Source organism: Molossus molossus, unplaced genomic scaffold (genome assembly GCF_014108415.1).
Source record: "Molossus molossus isolate mMolMol1 unplaced genomic scaffold, mMolMol1.p scaffold_m16_p_18, whole genome shotgun sequence".
Taxonomy (NCBI): domain Eukaryota; kingdom Metazoa; phylum Chordata; class Mammalia; order Chiroptera; family Molossidae; genus Molossus; species Molossus molossus.
The window spans coordinates 64,286,569-64,302,267 of NW_023425353.1; the positions used below are offsets into that span (position 1 = coordinate 64,286,569).

Here is a 15,699-nt window from a genome sequence, read left to right on the forward strand (position 1 = left end):
TGTGTTGTCTTACGTTTCCTCCAGCAGGGCACAAGCATTCCAATGTCTTTCCATCCTTGCCAACCTTTGTTACTCTTTTTTATTTTTATTTTTTATAGTGGTCATTCTGATCTTTGTGCAGTGATGTGTCACTGTGGTTTTGATTTGTATTTCTGTAATGATTAGTGATGTAGAGCATCTTTTCATGTGCTTACTGGCCATCTGTGTGTCTCCTTTGGAGAAATCTCTATGCAGGTCCATCTGCCCATCTTTAAATTAGGTCGTTTGCATTGTTGATTTGTAGGAGTTCTTTATACATTCTTGATATTGACCTTTTATCAGATTATGATTCACAAATATTTTCTCCCATTCTGCGGGGCTACCTTTTCACTCTTGATGTGTCCTTGATGTGTCTTGATGCGTGGTTTTTCATTTTAATTAGTTCAACTCGTATGTGTTTTTTCTTGCCTGTGCTTTTGTTGTCATAGGCAAGAAGTCATTGTGAAATACAGGCCGTGAAGGTTTCCCTGTGGTTTTTTCTAAGAGTTTTATATTTTTTACTCTAAAGTTTAAGTCTTTGATCCATTTTGAGTTAGTTTTTGTGTATGATGTGAGGTAATGATCCAACTTCACTCTTTTGCATGTGAATATCCAGTGTCCCAGCATTTATTGAAACAACTGCCCTTTCCCCCATTGAGTGGCCTTGGCACACTTCTCAAAAATTGTTTGGGGGGAAAATATGTATATATACACACAGGTTTTTTCTGGGCTTTCTATTCTGTCCCATTGATCTATATGTCTGGTCTGTCTTTATGTTTTGATTGTTGTAGCTTTGCTATAATTGAATCAGGAAGTGTGAGATCTCCAGCTTTGTTCTATTTCAAGATCATTTTGGCCCTGGCCGGTTTGGCTCAGCGGTTAGAGCATCGGCCTGCGGTCCAGAGAGACCCGGGTTTGGTTCCCGCTAAGGGCACGTACCTCGATTGCAGTTCGTCCCTGGCCCTGGTTGGGTCGTGAGGGTGGCAACCACTCAATGTGTCTCTTTCACGTCTATGTTTCTCTCTCTCCCCCTCCCACTCTGTCTGAAAAAAAGAAAAAAAAAAGAAAAATGTCCTCGGGAGAGGATTAAAAAAAAAAGATCATTTTGGCTATTTGGTGTCCCTTGAGATTCCATATTAATTTTAGAGTAGATTTTTCTGTTTCTGCAAAAAAAAAAAGACATTAGGATATTGATAGGAATTGCATTAAATTTGTAGATTTTGGGGGGTAGTATGGGTATCTTAATAATATTATCTCCTAGTCCATGAACATGGGATATCCTGCCACTTATTTGTGCCTTAAAATTTTGTTTCAGTGCCCTGGCCTGTTTGGCTCAGCGGTTGGAGCATCGGCCTACAGACCAGAGAGTCCCGGGTTCGGGTCCCACTAGGGGCACATACCAAAAAAGAAAAACAATTTTTTTTCCAGCTACCTTGACTGGTTTGGCTCAGCAGTTGGAGCATCGGCCCTCAGACCAAAAAGTCAGGTTCGATTCTGGTCAAGGGCATGTACCTCAGTTGCCAGAGGCAACCAATTGATGTGTCTTTCTCACATTGATGTTTCTCTCTCTCTCTCTCTCCCTCCCTCCCTCCCACTCTATCTGAAGATAAATGGAAAAATATCTTCTCCCTCCCTCCCTCCCACTCTATCTGAAGATAAATGGAAAAATATCTTCAGGTGAGGATTTTTTAAAAATTTCTTTTCCAGCAACACTTTGTAATTCTCAGTGTATAAGTCTTTTGCCCCCCCTTGGTTAAATTTACATCTACTTCATTTTTTAAATGCTAATATAAGTGGAATTATTATTATTATTTTTTAATCCTCACCTGAGGACAATTTTTGCATTTACCTTCAGACAGAGCAGGAAGGAAAGAGGGAGGAAGAGAGAGAGAGAAACATTGATGTGAGAGAGAAACACCAAGTGGCTGCCACCCACATGACCCCAACTGGGGCTGAGGACAAACTGCAACCAAGGTACGTGCCCTTAGTGGGAACCGAACCCGGGTCTGTCTGGTCTGCGGGCTGACGTTCTAACCGCTGAGCCAAGCTGGCCAGGGCTGGAATTATTTTCTTGATTTCCTTTTTGGATCATTTATTGCTAGTATACAGAAACACAACTGACTTTTTGTGTTGATTTTGTGTCCTGCAAATTTCCTGAATTAATTTACTAATTCTAACAGGACTTGCGTGTGTGCGTGTGTGCGTGTGTATGTGTGGGGGGGGATCTTTAGGGTTTTCTACAGGTAAGACCATGTCATCTGCAAGCAGAGATCATTTTATTCCCTCCTTCCCAGGTTGGGTACCTTTGACTTCTTGTTCTTGGCAGATCGCGCAGGCTAGAGCTTCCGTGCTGCGGTGAATGGAGGCGGTGAAAACAGGCTCCTTGCGTTTTTCTTGCTCTTCCAGGAAAAGCTCTCAGTCTGTGACCGTTGAGTATGATGCTCACTGTGGCTTGTCATAGCCCTTGTCATGCCGAAGTGGCTTTCTGCTCCTGCAGCTTCAGAGCTCACCCTCCTGCTCCTTTGCCCTCACCTTCTCCCGTCAGGGAAGGGAAACGCCCGTGACGCCCTCCCTACTCTGCACCCTTTGTGGCGCCCACTCCGCCCTCCTGCTGTCTCAGTGCCTCGCCTTCCTTACTCTTGGCCCGGCACAGGCTCCCCATTGCTCTGAGAGAGTCTTGCAAGGTCTCTCTAGAGCTTCCACCCCTTTGCAGATGCACCTCGCATCGGTGCCGTTGTCATCACCTTGGGCCTCTGGCTCACTGCCACCCGGGCACAGGCCCACCCTCTGACGTCTGCTTACATCTCCTGGCTTCTCAGGCTGAAGGCACATCAGAGATCTGTATAGTCCGGGTGCTCCGGCTCTTCCCCAAGAGATGTGGGTGCTCTGGGTCTGGGCTGGGACCCGGGTCCTCATTCTGGTCCCGTCTGTGGGATCCTGACACACTGGCTGGGAACTATACTGTGGGGAATGGGGCCCTTGCAGGTTTTGTCCACTTTCTGATGCCTCTGTCCCATCAGCAGTCCCGCTGCCTCCTGACTTCCCACACCTTCCCCTTTGAGCTCTAGACCACATTCCCACCTCGGCGCCACCTCCGGGCTGCCAGGCACCTGTGCTCCACAGGTACTGAGCCGCGTCCCTTGCCCTGCACCCTACTTCTCCAGCTCTTGTGGCCTCCGTGGAGGCTCTATCACCCCCAGAAATGTGTACCTCATTCTTGGCGTGCCCATCCCCTCAACCCACAGCCCATTGGTGCACCCCATTCCTGCCCATCCAGTTCCTTTGACTGCTCTCGGGCCTGGATGAGGCTGTAGCTTCCTCACTGCCCTGTGCCCACTTGCCCCTGCAACCCCTTCTGCTCTGGGCAGTGCTCCAGAGACCTCTGGTCACACGGCCCTCTCACGTAAAACCTTCTGTCCCTTTAAAAAAAAAGCAAACCATACTCTGGTTTCTCTTCAGATCACATAAATCTTTTGCCTTTTAACAAAAAAGCAAACCAGAGTTTTCCAGGCTGGGGGCGCCCTCGTCCTTGCCTGAGCCACTGCTCAGCTTTCTGGGATCAGTGCTCGGTTCTCATGTCACAGTCTGGAGAGGCCTTTCCTGGTTGCCAGCCTGGGCCATGCCCCAGACCCTTGCCACGAACAGCCCTGCAGCCCTGTGTGCCTCCGCAGGAGAAGATGCTGGACATATACTGGCTGCTGCGCGTCTGTCTGCGGACCATCGAGCACGGCGACCGCACGGGTCCTCTGTTCGCCTTCATGCCCGAGTTCTACCTGAGCGTGGCCATCAACAGCTACAGCGCCCTCAAGAATTACTTCGGCCCTGTGCACAGCATGGAGGAGCTCCCAGGTGAGGGGCCATTCAGGCTGGGAGGGGGCAGAAAAGGGCCTCTGGTGAGAGTCCTAGGAGTCCTGTTCTGGGCCGTCAGCCCCCGCGGCCCTCCCCGCTGCTGGGGGGGCAGACACAACAGCTCCCCGCTTTCACTTCCTGCCTGCCGCCCTGGCACTGCCATAGGGTGTGGCGGCTGTGCAGGAGCCCCAGCCTTATGCGGACCCCTGGTTCCAGGCTGGGCTGGGTGGTTTATGTCCTGGCCAGGCGGTGGGCTCCCAGGCTCCGGGCCTGCCCCTGCCCCACCTCGGACCTAGGTGCACGCTTTGTCCTCAGAGGTAGAATTGTGGGTGCCCAGGGGGCTCTGACTGCTGAGCCATCGAGTATGTGTGCTTAGATGGGTTTGGGCCGGGTCAGAACTCTTACCAGGATCCCCCCACAACAAGCCCGTGCCTTAGCCTTTCACCAGCTGTCAGCGAATGCTGCGCCTGAGATCCCAGGTGCCAGCTTGGGCCCAGACTGACCCTGGGAGCCAGCTCTGGAGCCCACTGCCCAAGCCCACCCCTGCCAAGGGGTGTGCTGCCTCTTCAGCCCTTTCTCCCAGCCAACAGTTCTACTCCCCACCTGCAGGCTATGAAGAGACCCTGACCCGCCTGGCTGCCATCCTTGCCAAACACTTTGCAGACACACGTATCGTGGGCACTGGTGAGGTGCTCTACAGAGGGCTCTGGGGGTGGGGATGGGAGCGCATCTCTGGCTGGCCAGATGGGCATGAGGCGTGGAGCCAGGGCTCGCGCCAGGCACCTGCTGAGGCCTGGCCTGTCTCCGCAGACATCCGAGACTCGCTGATGCAGGCCCTGGCCAGCTATGTCTGCTACCCGCACTCCCTGCGGGCTGTGGAGCGGATCCCCGAGGAGCAGTGAGTGGGGCTGAGGGTGGAGCATGCACCCCGCCCTCCACAGCATGCTCAGCCTCACCTGTCTGCCACCCTTGCCCTTGCAGGCGCGTTGCCATGGTGAGGAGCCTCCTGGCTCCCTACGAACAGCGGCCCTGGGCCCAGACCAACTGGATCCTGGTGCGGCTCTGGAAGGTAAGCCCGCCGAGAGGGGAGGTGGCTATGGCTGGCTGGAATGAGGGTTGCCCTGCCCCACTGACCTCCACTGACCCTACCCCCAGGGCTGTGGGTTCGGCTACCGCTATACACGGCTGCCACACCTGCTGAAAATCAAACCCGAGGATGCCAATTTGCCCAGCCTCCAGAGTGAGTATCCAGGTCGGGCAGGCAGTGGCTTTTGCCCACTGCTCTTGGGTTCTCAGACTTTTGACTTCTTCCAACCCCTCTCTGGGACTTGTGTTGGGACCAAACTCCCTGTCTGTCCTCTGGGGCGTCTATTCCCCTTCGTCCTCCTAGCCCATGGATACTCTGGGACCACTCGGCCTTGCTCCCCAGACCCACTTGTACCCTTTGGGCCTGAAGGTCTGCATGGGTCACAGTGGGAAGGGGCAGTGTTTTCCCAGGCTGCTGACAGCTTATGCGGGGCGAGGACCCCGCTCCCTCACCTCCATCCTTGCCCCAGCACCATGTCCTGCCCCTTCTTTGCCATCCGCTTGGATACCTGCGTCCAGGAGTTACACACTGGGGGTTAGACGGCTCCAGAGGGTGTGCACGGGGCTCCCTGGAGGAAGGGACATTTGGCTGGAAGCAGAGGCTGTGCTCTCTCCTGGGGCCGTGGCCTAGCAAAGCCCTGACCTGAGGACCTTGCCAGTCCAGCCCCGGGCCTTGGGCGGTCCAGCTTACAGTCTGCCTGCTGCACACTGTGCTCACCCCACTCGGTGGCTCTCCTTGGCCCACCTGGTGTGATTCTGCCTCTGTGAGCAGTGTTTTGGTCTGAAGGGTGTCCCCAGAGGCTGAGTGCCTTGTGCAAAGTCACATAGCAAAGTCCTTGTCGGTCGCCTTGGTCCTGCCTCGGGGTGGAACTGAGCTGCCGTGGAGAGGAGAGCGGCGGGGCCGAGAGCGGCGGGCCGGTGTGCGTCCTGCGGCTGCGGGGACTATTGATTTGCATGGGGGAGGCGGAGGTCTGCCCGCGCTGCAGCAAGGGCTCCAGTTACTGCTGCCTGTCAGCCTAGACTTGGCACCCACCACCTCGGCCATGTGCCAAGGCCATGCCAAGGGCGGCAGAGGACAGGAGAGGACGGCAGGGCTCAGGGGAGGCTCTTGGAGAAACTGGCCTTGATGCGAGTGAGGAGGGGTCTGGGTTTCCCTGAATGGCTGTGACAGAACTTGGGGCCCAGGCTGGGGCAGGGGGCTGCTCCAGGCCCAGGGAGGGTGCTGTGGAGCCTGTGGCTTGCTCAGCAGAGGGAGGAGGCAGATTTAGCCCTGTCCCTCTGCCTGCGTGACCTGAGCGTTCCCAGAGCCATCTTTCAGTCCTTACACCAACGGCCCAGCGAGTGAGGATGGAGGTGGACGGGCTGGGCCCTGACCAGATCCCTGATGCCCCTGCAGAGCCCTGTCCCTCCCTCCTGCTGCAGCAGCACATGGCAGACCTGCTGCGCCAGGATCCGGACGTGGCACCCAGCTTCCTCAACAGTGTCCTCAACCAGCTCAACTGGGCCTTCTCGGAGTTCATCGGCATGATCCAGGAGGTGGGGCGCGGCGGGACCTGGGTCAGGGTGTTGCAGAGGTTGAGGCATGATCGGTGGTGGGGCCAGGCTGCTGACTACTGCCTGCCCACCTGCTGGTGGCTCAGATCCAGCAGGCTGTTGAGCGCCTGGAGAGGAACTTTGTGGACACCCGGCAGCTCAAGGTATGTGCCACCTGCTTTGACCTCTCGGTCAGCCTGCTGCGTGTCTTGGAGATGACCATCACACTGGTGCCCGAGATATTCCTTGACTGGACTCAGCCTACCTCTGAGATGCTGCTGCGGCGTCTTGCACAGGTGTGTCCATCAGGGCAAGGAGAGTGGGCGGGACCCCGGGGACACCCCAGTGGTGAGCCGACCCAGCCACCAACAGACTGCTGCCCTCACAGCTGCTGAACCAGGTGCTGAACCGGGTGACGGCTGAGAGGAACCTGTTTGACCGTGTGGTCACCCTGTGGCTGCCTGGTGAGGACCTAGCTGTCCCGCACTCCACACACTAGGCCTGGGCCTGTGCCAGGAGCAGTGATGCCTGCTTCTCCGTTCCGTCCCAGGACAGCCAGGCTTGGCGGCCCACCCTAGTGCACCGCTCTGGGGAAGGCGAGGGTGGCACCAGCCGGGGTGGCCAGGAGCCCCTGCAGTGGGAGGGTGTGGGCAGCTCATCCGCCTCTTGCCCTCCCTTAGGCCTGGAGAGCGTGGACCACTACCCTATTCTGGTGGCAGTGACAGGCATCCTGGTGCGGCTCCTGGTACATGGCCCTGCCTCAGGGTGAGTGTTGACTGCCCCTGGGAGCTGGGCATGTCTGAAGGGGCCGGGGCTAAGCAGGGCCTCCCTGGAGCTCTGCTTTCTCCTCTCTAAAATGGACTCAGGGTCCGGTTGTGAGGCCGAGGAAGGGCACAAGGCCTGAAATGCCTCAGGAGGTGGCGGTGGCGGTGGCGGTGGCAGCAGCTGCGTAGAAGAATCAGGGGCTCCAGCAGAACAGGGTGCCTCGGCCCCTGGTCAGCCTCAGGCAGGGCCAGGGGAACCACGCCTGGGGTGGGGTGGGGTGGCGTCCTGTGATGTCCAGGACAGCACCGCTGAGATCAGACTGACACCACACTGCTGCCTGCGTCTGCGAAGGCGCCAGCAACGAGCATGTCCTGCCTTTATTAAGAATCTCTGTGACAATCAGATTCAGGCCACTCAGGGGGCCCCATCTCAGCCCCCACACAGGTGGGATTCCTGGCTCCCCTTCCCTGCCTCCCTGCCGTGGGGAAGGTAAGATCTGCATGAAGCCAGGGCGCTGCCTGTGCCATTAGGCTGAGACCAGTGCCAGCCCTTAAGAGGTTTCTACCCTCTAGGGACAGTCCCAGCTCTGCCCTCCCATCTTGGCCATCACTTAGCAGGCTTTTTACTCTGAAAAGCTGGGGGTGAAGGGCTGCCGTGCCCTTTCCTACTGTCCTGTGAGCCCGTGGGAGAGGCCCTGGCCAGAGGGGAGCAGGGCCACCCTGGGTGTGGCCTAGGCCAGGCTCCCCAGGGGTCGCTTGAGGAGCCTGCCTGCCTCATGCCTGCCCAGCAGCCTGTTGGTTTGTGAAGCGGAAGTTGGTTGGATGTTGGTGCATAGAGTCCGATTTCAGCAGAGGAGGGCTTGTTCCTTCCACTGCCCTGGGGGTGGAGGCCAGGTCTTCCTCTGGAGCCCTCCCCTTTGCCCTGGAGCCCACTCCCTTGCCATCCCCTTGGGGAGGGGAAGTGGTTTGTCTCAGTTCTTCACCACCACTCCAGGATAGCTGCCTTGGCCCCTGAGGGCGACCTGGGGCTCTGGGGTCGTCCAGATTGACCTCAGTTCCAATCCTCATTTCCCCAGGAAAGGGGGTACAGGCAGGCCCTGTGCTGAGGCGAGGCAGGAGAACACTGGGGGCCCCAATCCCTCCACCATTGAGTGGGGCCACTGCGGCGTAGGTGGAGGACCTCGCCAGTGCTTCCCACCGTCGTCTGGTAGTACTCTGTGCAGCGGGGAGCGGGGCAAGCAGCAGGCAGGCAGTGGCCTGGGTGGGAGCCCTGGGCAGCTTAGGTCGTCACCATCAGCCCCTCAGAGGCTGTGGAGCTAGTAGACTCGGAGCCAGCCTTGAACCGCAGGCCCATGGGGTTGTAGAGGTCAAAGTCCTCAGCCACTGCCAGCTGCACACGACCATTGAGGCCCCTTCTGCCCGGCTCCAAAAAGACCACATGCTTGTGGACACTGGCCTTGCGGCTGGGGGCGTCAGGCGGCGTGGTGCTGAGCACCGAGGACTGAGCACTCAGCTCCTGGAGTGGGCTGGCCGCTCGGTGCCGGCAGCAGCAGGTGCAGTGGTGGCAGCGGCGACAGCCAGGGCAAGGTGGCGCGAACAGGTAGAGCAGCACCAGCACCAGGCCCACAGCGCAGCCCAGCAGTGTGGTGTAGCCGGTGTTGAAAGCCTCGGGCTCGGGGTGCGGGAAGTGCACGCTCACGTTGTACTCGTGCGTTTGGTTGTGATGCAGGCGGGGCCCAGTGGCCAGGCACACAAAGATGCCCCGATGCCATGGCTTCACCTCACCAATGGCCAAGCTGCCATCAGGCAGCACTAAAATGCTGCCGTTGCGGGATCCTGGCGCCACCAGCAGCTCCTGCTGCGGGGACACCCAGACAGTGCGCAGGGCGGGGGCACTGGTGTTGCAGTGTAGCCTCAGGGACTGACCCACCTGCACCTGCAGCTGCTCTTCAGGCCGCTGCTCCAGGCCCTGAGCCAGGGCAGCCGAGCAGTTCTCGAACAGGCGGCTGTGCTCAAAGATGCGCACGCGGGAGGTGGGTACCTTGAAAGCCTGGCACATGTACTCCCGCGCAAAATCGCTCACAGCGTTTAGTCCCCTCTGGTGCCAGTGCTGCAGCAGGTGGTAGAGGCGGCAGTCGCAAGGCAACGGGTTGTTGTGCAAGTAAAGGCCGTTCTTGAGAAAGGCCGGCAGTGCAGCCAGGTCAGGTACGGGGATGTGACCCAGGCGGTTGGAGGACAGATCCAGAGTAAGGAGGGGGGTTGCGCCCAGACCGTGCAGGTGGTCGAAAGAGAAGGACGCGAGCTCGTTGCAGCCCAGGTAGAGCTGGCGGAGCGCGCCCAGGCCCTGGAAGGCGAGCCGGTCCAGGTGGGCGAGGCGGTTGTTGAACAGCAGCAGTATCTCGAGCGCCCCCAGCCCGGCCAGGTCGTGGCGGCCAAGCGCGCGCAGCGCGTTCGATGACAAATCGAGCAGACACAGGCCGCTGGCGTTGGTGAAGACTCCGCGCCCCAGTGCCTCCAGCTTGTTGTGACCTAGACGCAGGACCCGCAGCTGGGAGAGGGGCGTTAGCCAGCCGGGACGCAGGCGCTGGAGCACGTTGTGGCTCAGGTCGAGTTCAGCAGTAGCCGCAGGTAACGCAGCCGGCACGTCCGGCAACTCGAGGCCCGAGCAGCTCAGCAGGTCGGCGGCGCAAACACATTTGTTGGGGCAGTTATGGGGTGCCAGGGGGAAGACCTCGGAGTCGTCCGATCCGACACGCAGCGTGCACAGCAGTGCGCCCAGCAGCACCAGCCAAGTCATGGCGGGGACAACCTGGGTTGGGACCCCAGGGCTCTGCGTGGGGCGCAGCTCCAGGACTCACCCCTTCTGCTCTGGCTCAACGTGTGTGGTGGTGGGTGGCCGGTGGCCGGTGGCCGGTGGCCGGGGTGGCCGGATGCGAGCTCCACCCCGCACGGCCAGCCGCGCCCGCTCCACTCAGCGCTCCCTTCTCGGGTTCCCCAGCTCTCCAAGTGTTTGCCTGGACACTCAGCTTCTAAATACTCTCGGGGTGGCGATTACTCAGGGGCGGAGCCGCGGGCTCCCATTGGCTCCTTCGGAGGGGGCGGGGCAACCGCAACCCCAGCGATCAAGGGCTCCCCGCGTGGCCGCCAGTCTGGCCCCAATGCCCCAGCCTGCGCTTGGTCGGCAGGTTCCTGGGGCGCCCACCTCCCTGAAACAATAGCAGGGAAGCCTGAGCAGACCGCCTGTAAGCTGCTAATGCTGTTTCCTTTGAAGTATTAGTGTATGTTAGGGGGCAGGTGGACCTGCACTGTCTTCTGGTGGCAACCCTGAGCCCCCTTAAACTGGTATCTGGACTCTGTGGGTCCTTACTGGGATCTAGGACTTTTGGGGGAGGGTGAGCAGGGATGGGGTGGGCTGGATTGTCACCCCACCCCCACCTCTCCCATAGATACTGCTCTCAGACAGGCCTTAGCTTCCTGGCTAATCTCGCACCCTCTCCCACCAGGACAGAGAAAGCCACATCAGTGCTCTTGGCCGATCCCTGCTTCCAGCTCCGCTCTATACGCTATCTTCTGGGTCATCCAGAGCCCCCGGCCCCTGGCACTGCCCTGCCTGCCCCTGACCGGAAGCGCTTTTCCCTACAGAGCTGTGAGTTGGTTGGCCAGGGTGGTCAGGAAAGAGGGATTTAGGGCTGGGCCAGGTCAGGAGTCTCAAAAAGAGCAAGTCTCCAGGCTGGGGGTACTCAAGAGGCACTGGGTTCTAGGGACACATTTGGCCTGACACCTCTTACCACCCCAGACACAGATTACATCAGTGCCGAGGAGCTGGCCCAGGTGGAACAGATGCTGGCACACCTGACCTCTGCATCTGCCCAGGCAGCAGCTGCCTCCCTGGTGAGTGGGGCCACCACACACAGGCCCATACCCATCACCCAATGCAGACTGTGCACAATGCCTACACATAGTGTAGTGTCCGCTTGTCTGGGCAACTAACTCCAACCTGCCTTGCACTGTTTGTTGCAGCCCACCAGTGAGGAGGATCTCTGCCCCATCTGCTACGCTCACCCCATCTCTGCTGTGTTCCAGCCCTGTGGCCACAAGTCCTGCAAGTAAGTGGGCTCCATGGGTGCAGGAAGTGGGGCAGAGCAGGGTGGGGGGAGCAGCAGGGATACACAGGCCACCCTCGTCCCCTCGTGTTGTAGAGCCTGCATCAACCAGCACCTGATGAACAACAAGGATTGCTTCTTCTGCAAAGCCACCATTGTGTCGGTAGAGGACTGGGACAAGGCAGCCAATGCGAGCGCCACTTCCTCAGCCGCCTAGGTCTGCCTACTCCACACAGCAGGAGCCTCTGCCTTTGAATCCAGACCCAGGCTGGGCCCTATTTATGAGCTCCCCTTGCCAGCCCCACACCCCGCACCACCACGTCCAGCCTCCTCGCTTGTGTGTAACCTCATTGGTGGGAGCCCAGCCATGCCCTAATTGTGCCTGAGCTTGACTTTCAGTCAGGGCCACAGTGAGCATTAAATTATTATTCCATACAGCCCTGGCCCCACCCTTCTTGAGAGAGTGGGCTTTACGGGGTGTGATCCTGCCAGATTATGTCCACAGGAGAAGGCAGGTGTCCAGCAGCTTCAGCCTTGTCCAAGCTTCCCCAGACAGACAGCGAGTGCAGGGCCTTCTGACATATCCAGCCGCTTCTCCCCTTGCCAGTAATGGGGGCTCAGCCAGCCCCACAACAGCCCCTCACATGATGATTCGAGGTTCTGGCACAGACTCGCCAATGGATTTGTGGGGCAGTACGCTGGCCCCATTGAGGTAGAGCTCGTCGTTAACGATGACATCCTCACCCAGCACTGTCACGTTCTCCATTCGAACCTTGGGGGGAAGGAAAGGCAGGCCTTGTCAGTGAGGCAGGTACATTCCCTGCCCCCTCCCTACTTGGCCCGGCCCAGATGCTCACCCACTGGCCCACGCGGCAGCGCCAGCCCACAATGCAGGACTCGAGCCAGGAGTGGGAGCGGATGTGGGCATCTCGTAGCACCGTGCACCGTCGGATGCACACACCGTCCTCCACCACCACACCAGGACCCAGGCTCACGTTGGGGCCAATGCTGCAGTTCTGGCCAATGCGGGCACTTGGATCCTGAGGACAGCGGGGGAAACATAAGTGGGCCATTTGTCCCCCAACACTGAGGGGGTTAATGATGGGCTGGACAAGGGTCTCACCACCAGCACGTTGCCCACGATGCCAGGGCCTGAGCACAGCTGGTCAGGCTGCTTCTGCCGCAGTGACTGTAAGAAGAGGCACATGCCGGTGAGGAAATCCTTGGGCTGCCCAATGTCCATCCAAAAGCCTGTAGGGAGGGGATGCATCAGGGGGCTCAGCCTCACCACAGGCCACCCCCACCCTGTGGCCTTCCTGCCTCACCCTGCAGCTCCATGGCGTACAGCTGCCCCTCCTTGGCCATGACAGGGAAGACTTCCTTCTCAATGGACGTAGGCTGCAGCTGTGGGAGTGGGGGCTCATGAGCAGGGTCACTGTGGTGGCCTCCCCTCCCCCAGCCCACCCAAGAGCAGCTTCTACACACCTGAATGCGCCGCAGCACAGCAGGGCTCAGGATGTACATGCCTGCGTTGATCTTGTTTGACACAAACACCTGCGGCTTCTCCACGAAACGATGAATGCGGCCTGTGTCAGCCTCACACACCACCACACCGTACTTAGAGGGTTCCTCCACTTTAGTCACCTGAATGCAGGGGGACCTCAGGCCTAGTCCAGTGTTCCTGAACCTTGATTTTCATACTGTCCTAAATCTCAGGGGCTGTACCCCAAATGCTTGACTGCACAGCGCCACACCCACAATGGAAGGGCTAGGCAGGCCAAGGCCGGAGGGGGAATGAGGAGGCTGGACGGGGCAGGTGGGAGTGCCGAAGAAAGACCTGGTCCTTACCAAAATGGAGCCCTCCTGGCCATGGTGCCGGTGGAACTGCACCATGGCTTGGAAAGGGAAATCGCAGATCACGTCACTGTTGAGGACGAAGAAAGGGTCTGCAGTCTCACAGAGCAGGTCACGGGCCAGAGCCAGGGGCCCAGCTGGGGAAGGGGAATAGGTCACCATTTTCCTGGGGATGGAGGGATCTGAGCCAGGCTCAGCAGGGCCCATTCAGGCTGGATCTTACCCCTTTCCTAGCCCTAAACCCTCCCCAAGGGGCATTCCTATCTGCTGACCTGTTCCCAAAGGCTCCTCTTCATGGGACATGGAGATTCTGATTCCTAGCTGGAAGGGAGAAGTCCGGGTCAGGTTTATCCCACCAGAAAGGGAGGCTGAACGTGGACCGACGGAAGGGGCAAGAGTCGACTCAAACCTCACCCTCTGCTCCTGCGCCTTCATTTCCTTCTCCAGCACCTGGGACATATAGCTCACGGCCAGAATCACATGGTCCACACCTGCCTGTCGGACAGAACAGCGCCGGCCACAGGCAGACTTAGCCAGAGGCATGGGCATCCCCCACCCCAACTCGCTGGCCGACCCATGTCGTGCCACGTCCTACCACGACCCCAGGCCTTACCGCGGCCAGTGCCTCCACCTGGTGCAGCAAGATGGGCTTATTGCAGAAGTCCACCAGTGGCTTCGGGATGCTGAGCGTCAGAGGCCGCAGGCGGGTCCCATAGCCGCCCACCAAGATCAGTGCCTTCATCGCGCCTGCGGGCGGGCGGGCGGCCGGAGCCACTCCCGGGCTCCGAGGTCTCGTGGCCCGCCTGGCTGACCCCTGCGCTCACCCCAGCCCCGTTCTTCACCTGCCAGACCGACCAACTCCGGATCTGTCTCGTCCACCCAGGACGCCCTGACGCCGATATCCGGGCGGTCACCAGCCAGGATGCGACGCGGGACGGAGGGCCGCTGGCCCCAAACTCAGGACGGCCGGCTCTGGCCGTGACGTGGGCCGGGGCAGGCCAATGGGCTGCCGTGTACGTGGCACGGCCGCTGGCGTCGAAGCGCCGGGGCGCACGTAGCCAATGAGAGCTCGAGCGCGCCCGGCTGCCATGGGGACCGCGACGGGCCGCGGGTCAGCTGGTTATTGGCGGATCTAAAGGCGGAACTGGCGCCAAGGGCGAGGCTGCCTCCGCTCCGGTGCCTGCGGAACCCGCCGCCGTCCCGCCGCTTCCGGCCTTCCCGAGCGGCAAGGGAGGCGGAGACGAGGCCGGGGCCACGGAGGGGCTGGCGCTGGTCTCCTGGAAGCTGCGGATCTTCACAAAGACGCAGACACGTCTGAATTTCTAGCGGCTTTATTTTGACGTACACGACCTTAGACACAAGCGGGGCGGGCAGCGCTAGGTGGACAGAAAGGGACGGCTCGCCCCAAGGTCTGAGTACACCCTCCCCTGCACGCAACGTCCCCAAACCACGCAACTGGGCTGGGACGTGGCCTGAGCCACGTGTCCTGTCCCGGCGCGGGCTTGGGCGGCCGACGGGAAAGTGGGGCAGGAGAGCGGTTCCCAGAGGCGAAGCCTTACAGTTCTGGGAGAAGCAAAGGGTTCTCCCATGGTTCGCCAATCTTTTCTCCTCATTAAACCATTTTTTAAATCGGCACAGAGAAAACCAAATTGAACAGAATTGAAGTTCAAAGCAGTCTGCATCTAGGGGGCGTGCACGTGACCAGGTGAGCGAGCAGCAGCTATTGAACTAGCCTAGGCCATTGGCCCCCTTAGGGAATCCCCACGCCCACTGCACAGGCCCCAATGTGAGGGAGGGGTGGGGTCCCTGGCAAATTGCTATACTGGTCCCCTTTCTCTTTTAAGCACCACCCAATCCCACCCCCCAGGGGCTAGTGTCACTTGGCCCAAGGAAGCACTATGGACAGGGGTCACTTGAGTGCCCCAACCTTGATCCCACGTTGCACTTTGGTCCCAAGTTGGGGCTGGGAAGGCAGGGCCTGGCAGGCACAGGGCTCTGGCAGAGCAGTGAGAAAGTGGTGGCAGAGAGCATATACACACACATGCCCACCACCCGCCAGATAACAGGGCTGGGTCTCCAAGTGTCAAAAGTGCTGAAAAGAGGGGACCCACCCTGGGAGAGAAGCAGCAAATCCCAGGCCCTCTGCTCTTTTTAGTGCCAGGAAAACACTAAATATAAGTGGGTACAGCCTCCTGCTATGAAGAGCAGAAGGGGGTGGCATCTCCTCCCAAAATATACGAACTCGGGCGGCACAGCACACCTCCAGGCTGGACAGGTTCCATCAAAGGCATCCCAAGTGGCCTCTGGCTCAGCCTCTGCCTTGAGAGGAAATGACTGTTGACACTAACGAAGAGCTACTGCCCCTATGGCTGAAGCCACACCATGGTTCACCAGAGAAGACGGTCGTTACTGACCGGAAACAGGCAAGCTCTCCCTCCTCGCCCCAAGGAATGGGAACCTGCCCACCACTGGCACCAGGGTTAGAGGACTGA

At 58.9% G+C, this 15,699-nt stretch overlaps 3 protein-coding genes across 11 annotated transcripts in view; 1 reads left to right on the plus strand and 2 right to left on the minus strand.

Moving 5' to 3' along the window:
• RNF123 (ring finger protein 123) overlaps window positions 1–11,790 on the plus strand; it is a 28,885-nt gene extending 17,095 nt beyond the window's left edge. For 7 of the 9 annotated variants that reach the window (XM_036266771.1, XM_036266772.1, XM_036266767.1 and 4 more), the window contains 13 exons: window positions 3,690–3,867; window positions 4,477–4,551; window positions 4,678–4,765; window positions 4,849–4,936; window positions 5,023–5,107; window positions 6,350–6,489; window positions 6,594–6,782; window positions 6,875–6,950; window positions 7,167–7,251; window positions 10,754–10,896; window positions 11,047–11,141; window positions 11,271–11,356; window positions 11,450–11,788. In XM_036266771.1, coding sequence (XP_036122664.1) covers window positions 3,690–3,867; window positions 4,477–4,551; window positions 4,678–4,765; window positions 4,849–4,936; window positions 5,023–5,107; window positions 6,350–6,489; window positions 6,594–6,782; window positions 6,875–6,950; window positions 7,167–7,251; window positions 10,754–10,896; window positions 11,047–11,141; window positions 11,271–11,356; window positions 11,450–11,570 — 1,449 coding nt within the window. In that variant the 3' untranslated portion in view covers window positions 11,571–11,788. Of the gene's footprint in view, window positions 1–3,689; window positions 3,868–4,476; window positions 4,552–4,677; window positions 4,766–4,848; window positions 4,937–5,022; window positions 5,108–6,349; window positions 6,490–6,593; window positions 6,783–6,874; window positions 6,951–7,166; window positions 7,252–10,753; window positions 10,897–11,046; window positions 11,142–11,270; window positions 11,357–11,449 lie in introns of all 9 variants that reach the window. The other 2 variants (XM_036266773.1, XM_036266774.1) reach the window with 1 other exon arrangement.
• AMIGO3 (adhesion molecule with Ig like domain 3) lies at window positions 8,530–10,047 on the minus strand. The gene has a single exon (XM_036267432.1). The coding sequence runs from the start codon at window positions 10,045–10,047 to the stop codon at window positions 8,530–8,532; it is 1,518 nt and encodes a 505-aa protein (XP_036123325.1).
• Window positions 11,760–14,165, minus strand: GMPPB (GDP-mannose pyrophosphorylase B). Its single transcript, XM_036266779.1, has 9 exons — window positions 13,821–14,165; window positions 13,622–13,702; window positions 13,480–13,528; window positions 13,202–13,344; window positions 12,839–12,997; window positions 12,679–12,757; window positions 12,477–12,604; window positions 12,211–12,393; window positions 11,760–12,125 (listed from the first exon to the last, which is right to left on the minus strand). Exons 1-9 carry the CDS (start codon window positions 13,947–13,949, stop codon window positions 11,994–11,996), a joined length of 1,083 nt encoding a protein of 360 aa, XP_036122672.1. The 5' UTR covers window positions 13,950–14,165; the 3' UTR covers window positions 11,760–11,993.
• Window positions 14,166–15,699: the final 1,534 nt, after the last annotated feature.

What these genes read in the sequence shown, in the direction of transcription:
- AMIGO3 (XM_036267432.1), bottom strand. Translation starts at nt 10,047, where the DNA reads ATGACTTGGCTGGTGCTGCTGGGCGCACTGCTGTGCACGCTGCGTGTC.
- GMPPB (XM_036266779.1), bottom strand. Translation starts at nt 13,949, where the DNA reads ATGAAGGCACTGATCTTGGTGGGCGGCTATGGGACCCGCCTGCGGCCT. An exon ending in TGAAGGCGCAGGAGCAGAGG is followed by an intron (nt 13,529 to 13,621) that starts GTGAGGTTTGAG and finishes TCTCCCTTCCAG; the next exon opens with CTAGGAATCAGAATCTCCAT. An exon ending in AGAGGAGCCTTTGGGAACAG is followed by an intron (nt 13,345 to 13,479) that starts GTCAGCAGATAG and finishes CCCCTTCCCCAG; the next exon opens with CTGGGCCCCTGGCTCTGGCC.